The sequence below is a fragment of the Eptatretus burgeri genome, chromosome 13 (genome assembly GCF_056783735.1).
Source record: "Eptatretus burgeri isolate ZD-2024b chromosome 13, Ebu_testis_v1, whole genome shotgun sequence".
In the NCBI taxonomy this organism is placed as follows: Eukaryota; Metazoa; Chordata; class Myxini; order Myxiniformes; family Myxinidae; genus Eptatretus; species Eptatretus burgeri.
The window spans coordinates 13,245,862-13,258,205 of NC_140973.1; the positions used below are offsets into that span (position 1 = coordinate 13,245,862).

Genomic DNA, 12,344 nt, shown 5'->3' on the forward strand with positions numbered 1-12,344 from the left:
CGCAACAAACTGGCACATTCACAATGCAAATATTCAATGATTACACAATTGGCACCAATTCAGGTGCACTTATACAAGGTGTTGTCAAGAATTGGCATGAGAAAATTAATATACCAGAGATACAATGACTAAATGGGGGAGGTTGGCACCAGAATCAGTGCACTTTGAAATAAGATACAGAAGGCTATGACCTGCAATCATCACGTGAAACTATAAACAGCAAATACGACCAGCCTGAAGATAGCACAAGGTCCGCATTTAAAGCAGTCACTTACACAGAGGTAAGGTTATGCACAAAGCACTAGATATGGGATATGCAAAGCACCAAACACAACATTTAACTTAAACATCAGAAGTATAAAGCAGCCGACCACGGCGGGTGCTGACCACAACCACAAACGCATCACCAGCAGTCACACACACAATCTGAACTCCTCGTATAGTTTTTATACCACTGTACTCGCTGTCAGAAGAGCTGCAGGCGACGTGTCTCGGTGTGGAATCTTCTGAGGACCTTCTCCTTCCATTCATTCAGGCATTTACGTGTGAGGTCTCTCTCGAAGGCCAGCTGTACCAGTTGTGCCTTGAGTGCATGGCGCATGGACCGTCGATGGTCAGTGAAGACATTCCTCAATGTTGAGAATGAGTTTTCACACATGGCAGTGGACGCACCAAACATTAGTCCAAGTCTCATAGCAGTCACTACACTTGGCATGGCTTCCAGCGTTTTGTGGTATGTTGAGAGGAGTTTTTGTGTTGTCCATCTCTCGTTTGGCTGCTTTTCTGTCTGTGAGCGAAGAAACTACTTTGCAACCACACACTCTGTTTCACTGATGGTTGACTTTGTTAAAGTCATGATGTGCTGGAGCAAGTGGGGATCCAAAAACGTGCCATTTTCAGGATTCAAAGTAGCGAGTGAACAGGCGAGTTGTGTGTTGCGCTCACTGAAGCGCTGAGCGATCTCGCCAAGCACAGTGTCAATTGCGCTGTAAAAAAAACCCTCTGCAGTTCCGTCTTGTCATTGTCGTTGTTTTGTCCTGTCGTCTCCAAAACTACAAACTGTTCCAAGTTCTTATGCATCGTGCGCCTCCGTTTTGGTGGTGCAGGTGTAGAAGTGCGAGCATCATTGGCCTTGTTCCACAGATCAGTGAACTCATCCTCAGAGTGGAGTTTCTTCACGCACTCTGTAGCACTCGTCACCAGTTCCAACCCCATTAGCAAGTCCATGTCCTCTGCCTGCAAGAGTCTGTTAGGGCCATCTAACAACATCAGCAGTTTTTGTACAAAGACAGCAATGAACATGAAGGCAGGCCCAGAGACTTCCCGCAAAAGCCCAATAGCCTCCATCCTCATCTCTGCACCGTAGGCGCGCTCTGCATCAATCTCCGACAGTAAGGATGTGATATCCTTAAAATATCCTATGATCACAGACACAGTGGCTAAATGTCCCGTCCACCTTTGATCAAGAAGTCGTTTTAACCGCTCACCTTTATACTGTGCAGCAACAGTGGGCTTTCTGAAGAATTTGTAGAGGCAACAACAAACCTCGAGGAAATCAGTGACAGCTTTCTCTGCTGCCAGTGTGTGGATAACTACCAGATGGAGTTGGTGATTTAAGCAGTACACATAGGGGATTTCTCTTTCCAATATCTCTTGCAACAACTTTTGCACCCCACCTTGCTTCCCAGCCATTACCGAAGCCCGGTAATGTACCGTCGTACACCTGACTTAATATTTTTAACGTATCAAGTCCTGTTTTTGTCAGCTCTGCAGTTATTAGGTTTGTCAATGTTTTTGCATCTCCAGCGTCGGCTGTAGCTATTGTGAGTAGACGCTCTGTTGCTTCATTTGATGCCGATACAAAGCGAATGATGATTGATATGTTCTCACATTCAGTGGGGTCCCTCGTCCCATCCACCTTGATGGTAAACCACGATGTGCCTACTTCTTCCACGATGGCATCCGTCACAACATTACTCAATGTGCAGATCAGTTCATTCTGCATTTCCGGACTAAGTATAGCTTGCGTTTCGTGGGATATGCTTTATTATTTCGGCTAGCTCGGTGTCTTTTTTGTGTGTAGTTTAAAAGCGAGAGGAAGAGCCCACTGTGCCCGTCTGACATATCTTCAAAATTATCAAGGCTCCCTCTAAAAGGTATCTGATTTTCGGCGAGAAATCCCACAACATCTATAAGAGCAGACACATAGTACCGGTTTCTATTTAGCTGGTCAGCATTGAGGAGTGTGGAAATCTCCTTACCACAATCGATGCGCCTCTCATTCTCCTTCCACCTCAAAACACAAGTTAAATGTTCCTTTGAAGTTGCGCGTTTGTGAAACCCCTGCCTTTCTCAACGGCATGTTTCCAATTCCGGTAGCCTCGCACTGTGAAAGTAGAGTCCACTGGGCCACGTGCGGTGTTAAACTTCCTACATGGATAGCAGAATGCTGCATCTGTCTGCACACTGTATTCCAGCCATTCATTAGTCTGGTACCACGAGGACACAAACGAGCGACTCTTGTTCTGCAACAGATGGCCAGGGTACCGCTGTAGAACAACTTGATTCGGTCTCTCACTTCCAAGATCATCGGGAAGTGACTTGACAGTCACACCCGACCCCGAGGCCGCCGCCGAGCGTGGCAACTCGGCTGCCTGCGCTGGGGCTAAAGCCGCAGGGCTGACGTTGCTGGCTTGGCCAGGTTGGCCAGCTTCTGTCGGTATTTCATCGACATGATCGTCTTTTCCTCCTCCTCCTCCTCCTCCTCCCACAACACGTCTTTCATCATCTTTATTTTCGTCGGTTGCATTTTTTTCCTTTTCTGAGCCATTTTCATATATCCATCATCCACATCTTTTTCTCCTGCTGCAAGCTCGTGTTCTGTGATTCGTCCCTCGTAACTCGCGTCACTAATCTCGCGACTCGCGAGATTTCACGGTTGACGGTTTTATTTATCAAATCATCCATCCATCAAAAACAGGTTTTATCTGCATAATTTCAAATGTAAGCACGATTGCAAACACACATATTTTTAATTTTTATTATAAAATTACTTTTGTAAGATGGAGGGTTGACGGGTTGTGAAGGTCACGTGGTGCACGTGCACTTCATCTTTAATAATGTAAATTTATGTCTTTTCCTTAATGATATTATCATATTATGACTATATTACATTTATACCTAACTTACAACCAATCAGGTAACCTGCTCAATAGGGTCTCCATATCGAATACGCTGATTGGCTATTCCTTAAAACTAAATGATCCACGATATATATATATATATAACCATACACAACATCGACATTCGACACGAGGTCTTGGCTGCTGGCGTTGGTGCTTGCGTTATTATCTTTTATCTTGTGGTCTTGGACTGTATTGTCTTGCCAATTGCTTTTGGAGATGCGCTGGGAAGCGCACACTTATCTCTTGACTGTTATTCAAAGAAGGATATTATTAAAGAACAGTTTATCCAAGAAGGCCTTATTATTCACCATGTTGAACATCTGGAATAAGGGTTTTAGTTCACACAGGTGAACTCTTAAACAGCAAGTTCACAGTGGGCGCTCATCCTTAAACACAAAGTTGTTCACAGGGTGCAACAGGGCATAAATGGGTGGCTTACAAGTGGGGGGCACCAGATGCGCCATGGGGAGGCATTGCACCAAAATGCCCCCCCCCTAGCGACGGGCCTGAGTACGTCGCTGCATCCACTTTCCGCTGGCACTCCAGGAGCCTTCGTCTGGTCATCCCCCAGGCAGATGCCTGACCCATTCCCATCTCCTTGAGATGCCGATAAACCTGCTGCAACAACAAAGCACGTGGTTGGCCCATTGGCCTCCTCCACTCACGAGGCTCCCATGTTGAGAGAATCTGGAAAGCAGGATCAGCATCAGGAAAACAAGCCAGATGTCCATACAGATGTGGCTGACGCTCACGGACTAGACAGGTAACAAATCTCATCTGAGACTCTCTCAGCAACCGCTCATTGGACACAAAATCTGACCAGTGATAGCCAAGGATTCTCCGAAGACACCTGGTACCAAGCGAGTTAAGTTTCCATCTTAGATTCCTTATCAGAATCCAAGCCTCACGTCTGTAGAGCAAGATGGGAAGCACAAAGGCCTGAAAGACGCGGACTTTCTTCATCCTGCATTGGGAGCAACAGCACCACACCCCATCATTAAGTGAATCCACGACTCCCTAGGCCAGACCCAGACAACTATTGACCTCTGGCTCACCACATGCGGAGACAGGAATATCACTACCAAGATCAGTGAATCTCTGTGACCTCAACATCCTCACCACAAACAGGTACAGACAGACAAGATAGCAGCATCCAATATGCCATTGAAAGCCAGGATCTTAGTTTTGACCCAGGAAACCCATAATCCCAGCGGCTCAGACTCCTCATTCAGTACCTCGAGGACCCCAAATAAGGATATCCAGCAACTCTGCAAAGATGATTGCATCATCTCCGAAATTAAGGAGAGAGATCTTGACATTCCCAAACGATGCACCGCAACTCGATCTCTCCGACATCCTCTCAAGAATCCAGTACATACAAGTGCTGAAAAGTGAGGGCCTGGACACACCCCAGACAAACTCCAGTAACAACTGGAAATAAGTCAGAGATGGAACCACCACAACTCACTACGAGTGTATAGTTCAGAAATCAGATCGATCAGTTTTGGTGGCACCCGACGAAGACAGAATATCCTCCAGTGGTCCTATCCTGATTCATGAAATCAAACAATTTTGAGATCAACATAGGCTGTGAGAACTCCTTGCCAAAACTCTTGTCTGCATTCAATGAGGACCCAAAGAGCAAGGATACAGTCAATCATTGACCTCTTTGGTGTGAAGCCTGACTGCTCTAGGTGCTGGTGCTCAAGCAGATGGTGGTGAAATCCATCAAGAATTATTCGAGCAAAGACCTTGCCTGCCATTGAGAGCAGTGTCACCCCTTAGTAGTAGTTGCAGCCATGGCGAGCACCCTTCCCTCTCTAGAGAGGGATGACAAGGCCCCTCTTCCAGTCAATTGGGATGATGCATGTCTTCTGGAGAGAACACAGAACTGAATGCAACAACAAAAGTACAGTATTTCCTCCAGCCTTGAGAAGTTCAGCATGGATGCCACAGATTCCAGGAGGTTTACCACCTTTCACTTTCAAATGCTTCACTGCAGCCTGTGTTTCTACAAATGATGGCAGGTCACAGTTGATTGGAGGGTCAGCAACAGGGATAGTAACCCACCTGGTACAGCTGCTCAAAGTAACCAGCCTAGCAGGCCTTCACTTCGGATTCCTCTGTCGAAAGTCCACCACCTTCTGCTCTAACAGCAGCACACCGAGGGACGGGCTTGGAGGAACACAATGCACAAATTCCTCTGAAAGTAGGATGAGACTCACTTGACCACTGGTAATGCTCCACCTCTTCACAGATTCCTCGCACATAGGCCTCCTTGTCCACCCGTACACATACAGTTTTGCGCCTCAACTTCCTGAACAGCTCAGCTCTGCCATTAAGCTTGGCACTGTGACTGGTCAAAGGTATCCCATGTCCCTCTGGAGAGAAAGTTCTTCTTCACCTGACGGTGGGTTCCAAGACATCCACCGGCAACATCAAGGATGGTAGTCTTGTGGACACTCCACAATTCTTCAGGATTCCTTAAAACACCCAGCCCCCCACCCCCTCCCCCCCAGATTCCCCACTTAGCCTGTATGCAAACTCCTCAGCTGCCCTCTCATCCTTGAGCTCACCAACATCCAGCCTAAGCTGGGATGGTACCATTCTCCTGGATTTCAGCTGCAACTTCAGTTGCTGCAAGCCTGTGGTCAGTATTAAGGAACTGAGCACTCCGGTAGACACTGCAGTTCTGAATCATCCTCCACTGCCCATCACCAAGCACATGGTCAATCTCATTTGCCACACCACCATCATTTGAATACAGTCCAGTGTTGAGGCTGAGAGCACTGAAACCATAAACCAGCCACCCTAAGTCCACGACTTCTGGCAAAGTCAAGGAACTTAGCACGATTCCAGTTCACAGTTCCAGACCCATGGGGATAACAGACGTCTAATAACCATCCCTATCAGTGCCAGTCGATGCATTGAAATCCCCCAAGATGAGAAGAGCATCTCGCCTGGGGTACCGATCACCCATATTGTCAAGCGTGGCATAGAAGGCGTCCTTCAGTGAGATCACTCGCCTCAGTCAGAGCATACACAGCCACCAGGAAATGACAATCAAGGAGTGACGAATCCTCAGTCTTTTAATACAGTCATTGACCGGTGTTACCTCAATTATCATGGGAGTCAGCTTATTGGACACAGCTACAGCAACTCCTTGGGTATGGTAAGCATCAGAGTGATCAGACCAAGTAGTGGTTGTAGCCACCATTATCTCACCACTTTCTGGTCTCTGAACCTCAGAGAGTGCTGCAAAACTGCTGTCTAAACACTGAAGCTCAGATGATGACAGACAGGTGGGTTTTCAGTTTTCTTTGCTTTTTTTTAATGTGCTTTGCGGAATGAAGTGTTTTACAGTGGCCGGTGTGCAAATCCTGCCACCAACCTCCATGAAAAGGGAAACCCAACTTCAGGAGAACGTCTGCAGACACAGTTGAGCACCAGATATGGATGGCCGTTGGCTGAAGGAAATCCTCTGCCCTTTGCTGTAATACTTCTGTTTTTGATGCTCAGCATTTATAAAGACAGAGCATGGCCAAGCAACTATATGTTTGCAACCATAGCACAGGTTTTTATGGGCCTAATTGCCTATTCCTGCATTGACATTTATTTCAAGGGAACCCATATTATTATGATTATTAAATTGCCATTGGTGGAAGAGTGACTATCCTTGAAAATCCATCTCCTACCTTAAGATACTAATGGTGAGGAAGGCCTTGATGTATCAACGGCATCCACATATCTTCACTCTGAAGTATTTCTTCCAATTCCCTGATATATATATATATATATATATATATATATATATATATATATATATATATATATATATATATATATATATATATATATATATATATATATATATATATATATATATATATATATATGTTATCTGATGTGCATCAGATGACAACCATCTCGATTACTGTCTGTGGCGTCATGATCACTTGCTTCTGGCTGAGAGTGGGGTTTCTCAGCTGTGACTCTTCCTTTCTCAAAATATATTACAAAGTGAAAATAACCTCCGATTTTAATCACTTTTAGACATTTTCACTTTTTGAAAATACAGGTAGCTAATGAAAGCTTAAATAACATAGGGTGGAAGGCTGACAAAAAGCCAGCAAGGTTGAGAGAAACACACAGACATTTGCATCATGCAAATTTCATCAATCTATTTTCATGTCAACTTGGTGGGATGCTTTATATACCTTGATTTTCAAAAGTTTCAACATTGCTTCCTGAAGATCCTCAATGAGTTCTTCTTTCTCCAAGCTGTGCTTGTCTCCTATGCTGATATGGATCTCCTCCAGGATGTTATGAATATCCCTCACTGCCTTACTCTCCTTTGTTTCTTCATTGCCCTCCATTTCAAAATATTCACTGTGCTCTGCAAAAAATCAGGTAAAAACAAAAATTGGGTTTAGGCAAATCCAAGAATTTATGCACGTTATGGATGGGACATTCAGAACGTTTAACCCTCTGAAAAGCAATTAAGATGGTCATTGATTTCAGTGATTTTTATTCTAATGTTGGGCATCTGCAAGGAGAATAACCCTAATACTTTATATGTCATTAGTCCTTGGGATAATTATGTAATTAAAGAAGACATGGTGCGTTACATATGGGACCACAAGAAACTCGATTTTTCAAAGAAATATGTTCAAATTCAAAGTTCTCTGAAAGTATTTTATCATCCACCAGAATTTTCAGTGTGGAGAAAGTTGAAACACTTGCAGAACTCATCACAAATTCTCTTGCAGAAAAAAAAAATACACAGTAGTCTACAGAGATGAATTAGTGTTAACGAAAGACGTGTTACGTATGGGACAAAATTCTCCATCGGCTTAACATGTGATATATACATTGTTGGTGTAAATTGCCTTTCATAACACAATCAACAGGCTTGAGAATATTTTGATACAAAGATCCAACATTGAACTATTAGAAACTCAACAATTCATATGGTAGGATATAAAACAAAGTGATCATCTGATTATTAAGTTTTAAAAATGCAAAATGATATTAAACTAGAACGGGCACTCGGTAGAGCGCATAACTTCGCCGCCACTACTTTTTTCCGGGCACATTTGAAAAACGTCATTTAAATACGTCCATGACGTCACAACCATCAGTCCGATGGACGTCAAATTTGGTGTTAGACGTCATTGAGGGCAGTCCAACAAAATGGAATGATAAACACTGAAAAAAATCGAAAGTTTAAAAATGACGTCATTTTGTGACGTAATTTTGACGCACTTCCAATGACATCACTACCAATCGCGGACTACCATCCTGAAAGCTCTTATTTCATGGAACATTTTAACGTTGGTTTCATGTCAATAGCTCTATTAGATCTGAAGTTATGCCTACAAGTATATTTTGACCTTGAGTGTGACCTTGACCATAGAGTTAATTTGCAAAACCTGTTCATAAATAAGCAGATATTTTGGTACTGATCATAATGCCTGGATTTGGGACAATTTCCTTTACAAATTACATAGATATTTGAATGTAAAATATCAGGACATTTTAGCCACAATTGAAAAACGTTATGTTCAAACGTCAATGACGTCATAACGGTCAGTCCGAACGACGTCAAATTTAGTGTGTGACGTTCTTAAGGTAAGTCCTACAAAACGGTATGATCAAAACTGATGAGGTCGAAAATTGAAAATTTACGTCATCTTGTGACGTCATTTTGACGCACTTCTGATGACGTCACGTCAAATCTGACACCACGTACCCGAAAGGTATTTCGTCATGGAACAATATGGCGTTGGTTGCATGTCGATAGCTGTCTTATGAAGGAAGTTATGCTCAAAAGTTTGTTTTTGACCTTTTCATGACCTTGACCTTGACCTTTGACCCGATCGCTCCCAAAATCTAATCAAATCGTCCTTGGATAATCACGAATCATCCCACCAATTTTCATGCAATTCGGTTTAATACTTTCTGAGTTATGCGAATAACAATCAAACACAGATATTCACAAATAAATAAATACACAGCGACCAAAACATAACCTTTCGCAGAATGTGAAGGTAATTAGAATCATATTAACCATGGTTTGCAAGTACTTCTGAAGAAAATGAAATGCACAACTTTATTGTGGACATACACAAAAATGTACTAATAACCCAAGATGATTGACGAGGTCTGGACCAGGAAGTAGCATCTTATTTAGCGAGACATCACAAAAGGCCCAGAGACCGATTTTACTGGCCATTCAACACAGCACAAGTTTCATAAAGTTTTCAGGATCATCAGCGATGAATACTTTCACAAGACAGATTTTGGAACAAGACCTTCCTCTGGATACACTTCTACCACAAATGTCCGTACACCTGTTAGTCCACGAGGGTCGCTCCTCACCATGTTTTTGAAGCCCATCCAACACTCTCAGGGTTCGAAGAGTTTCTACTAAATTGCCTCCCTGCCGGTCCATCGAGGGTAGCAGAACTGGCATCATGAAGTGCTGAGCACTGACGGGTGATGTCACACTGAGAACAATGTAATATTACAGAACACTCCTTGGCTGAACGTTTAGTTCACAGAGCACATCTGGTACATATTTCCCATTGGTTAAGAAAGATGAGTCTGAATTGCAATGTTTTTGCTTTGAAAGTTATGTTATGTGCAAGAGGATGAGTGGTCCTGTGAATAGGGCAGAATTGTTGTGCATCTTCCATTCGACGACGCGACTGTTGCGGTCGGTTCCTCAACAATCTGTGGCAGAACACACTCGACAATCTGTGTTCTTGCTTACTCTGACCTTTGGACGAGTGCCACTAGTGAAGGCAGACGTTTTGCTCTTCATCACGAGTAGAGCTTTCACCTTAGTAGCTGAAGAACATGATCTGTCATCATATCCCAAGGAAACCATCAGATGGAGATCATTTTGAATATATGCATTGTGCCGAATGAAGGATGCGAGCATAGAAAATGGCGGAAAGGTGACATTGTGGATTTATTTACACTTGAAGGCCGCCATCCTCGAACGATCCATGAGGTCAGGTGGAAGCTTCGCTATGATTGGTTTGAGGAACAGAGATATATCCAAAGCTGCAAGTCCAGGAAGGGAACAATCATTTTTGGCAGCTTCCATTTCCTCAATGGTATCGCTGAACTTCTGCAAAGTTTTGCGGTGATGAGGAGAGACTTGCAGCAAAGGTTCCAGCTTGTTTAGCAATAAGGCCAAAAAAAAAAAAAAATGTTGCATTGGCGTAACCCGCCCGACCCTAAAAATTCCGCCGACCCTACGTTTTTTTTTTGTTTTTTTGCTATCGAAAAATTTTGCCGAAAAAATTTGAAAAAAAAAAAATATAAATTATTGCTATTTTTGTTGTTTTGCTATCGTTTTCAAGTATCTTGTTGATTGCGATCGCGATCGCAAAAACCCGGAAGTGTTTCGGACAGAACCCGCCGACAAAAAGGGTGGTACTCGAGCCGGGGGAGATTTTGGGAGGGATTTATTAGGAAAAAAAATAAAAATAAAAATAAAAAGATCCCGACCGACCTACCCTATTTTTCAGTGACCCGTTACGCCAATGCAACATTTTTTTTTTTTGGCCTAATTGTGCAACCGTTTCATCACTGCTGAATCTTTCTTGAAGGCGATTCCAGACCTGCTCTCAAACAAACTTCAGAATTAGAAATGTACATTCGGTTAAGATTACCTAGAGTGCTTTGGATTCTGAACCATCAGCCAGATGTTGAACCATGTGTTGATTCTGAGCCATCAGCCATCTCAACCCAATAGCTGCTCATTAGTTCCTACCGGTACTCCTCTGATCATGTTCTGGAAGGCCATATGCCATGTCCTGAATTTCTCAGGCTTGTAGTCAAACACAGAAATCCTATTTGAAACCAAGTCTTGATGCGACAAATAGTTGACACAGTCCTGTATGGCGGGCATCACTGTTGGCATGATGTCTCAACCCAATAGTAAATGGCTAGACACTGGTAATGTTGTTGCCGGATGTGTGTTGTACACCCTCGCAGCATCTGCAGGTATAGCATGGATGTACGTTGGATTTGATGAGAAATAACCCGATTGATTGTCAGTTGTAATCCCACCGGATGGTGAAGCAAGTCCAGTCAGTATACATGGTGTCATACCGAGCGGTCATAACCGGAGCCGGGTTTGTGACGCACGAGTTCATAATGGGGCACGTTAACACAGTGGCGGTCGATGTGCAACCATGGCATGCAGCATTGGAGAAGGGCGATGATACGAAGGTTGTGTGCAAGGCATTAGCTGATGTCTGTTGAGTTGCACACGATAGACCACAAGTTGGCATCGTGTTATACTGGGCAGACAGAACTTGCCTGTTGGACACGTCTGATGTTGAGGACTTCTCCCTGGATGCTGGTGCTGCAGCAATGATGGCTGGTGAAAGAGAGTCTTTCTGAAATGACACTGGTTCAAGCGATGTAGATGGGTCAGCACGTACTTGGATAACCGGGAGAATACCTTCAGTATCGTCTTCAGATAGAATGGATGGTGGAAAGACAGGGCATTCCTGGACAACAGCATTCACACCTTCTCTGCAGGTATAGGCACAATCCAGCTGCCAAAATTGTCGAATTCGTCCCAATCCAGAGCATCAGTAATCACCTCCAAGCGGGCCCAAGCCACAGCTGCTTCTTCCTCTTGCTTCAGCTGTTCAAGATACATCTATTGCTGCTTTTGCTCTGTCTGTTGCTGCATCTGTAGCTGCTCGAGATCACTGTTGCTGTATCTGTCACCATCAATCATTGCTGCATCTGTTGCTCTTCGAGTAGCAATCACACTTCATCCGATTTACATCCCATGGCAGCTCTGACAGAGGCCTCGACTGCTTCCGCTTTGGCCTTCAACAAGAGCGAAGGCCTGGCAGAATTGGTTGAAACCCTGGAGCCAGTTCCAGATCATTTACGAAGCGAGCTTGACATGGCTGCTCTTCTTCCTCCCGGCGGAAAGACGAGCATGAAGTCAGGTTTTTAGTATCCTCGAACAGCCTATATGCCTAGATTCTTTGAATAAAGAATGTTCCAGGCAGCTCACCAATATTTTGAGGTTTAAATCACTTTTTATTCAATTTAAAACACTCCAAATGTAATGGTAAATACCACGCCTTTTCCAGATACAACCACACCTCCCGCCAGACA

At 43.8% G+C, this 12,344-nt stretch overlaps 1 protein-coding gene across 2 annotated transcripts in view; it reads right to left on the reverse strand.

Annotated features, from left to right (window-relative positions):
- The window catches only part of BAG5 (BAG cochaperone 5), a 43,240-nt gene that overhangs the window by 14,383 nt on the left and 16,513 nt on the right, over positions 1 to 12,344 (reverse strand). For both annotated transcript variants that reach the window (XM_085851173.1, XM_085851174.1), the window contains exon 2: positions 7,403 to 7,581. In XM_085851173.1, the coding sequence (XP_085707299.1) occupies positions 7,403 to 7,561 (159 nt within the window). In that variant the 5' untranslated portion in view covers positions 7,562 to 7,581. The remainder of the gene's footprint in view (positions 1 to 7,402; positions 7,582 to 12,344) is intronic.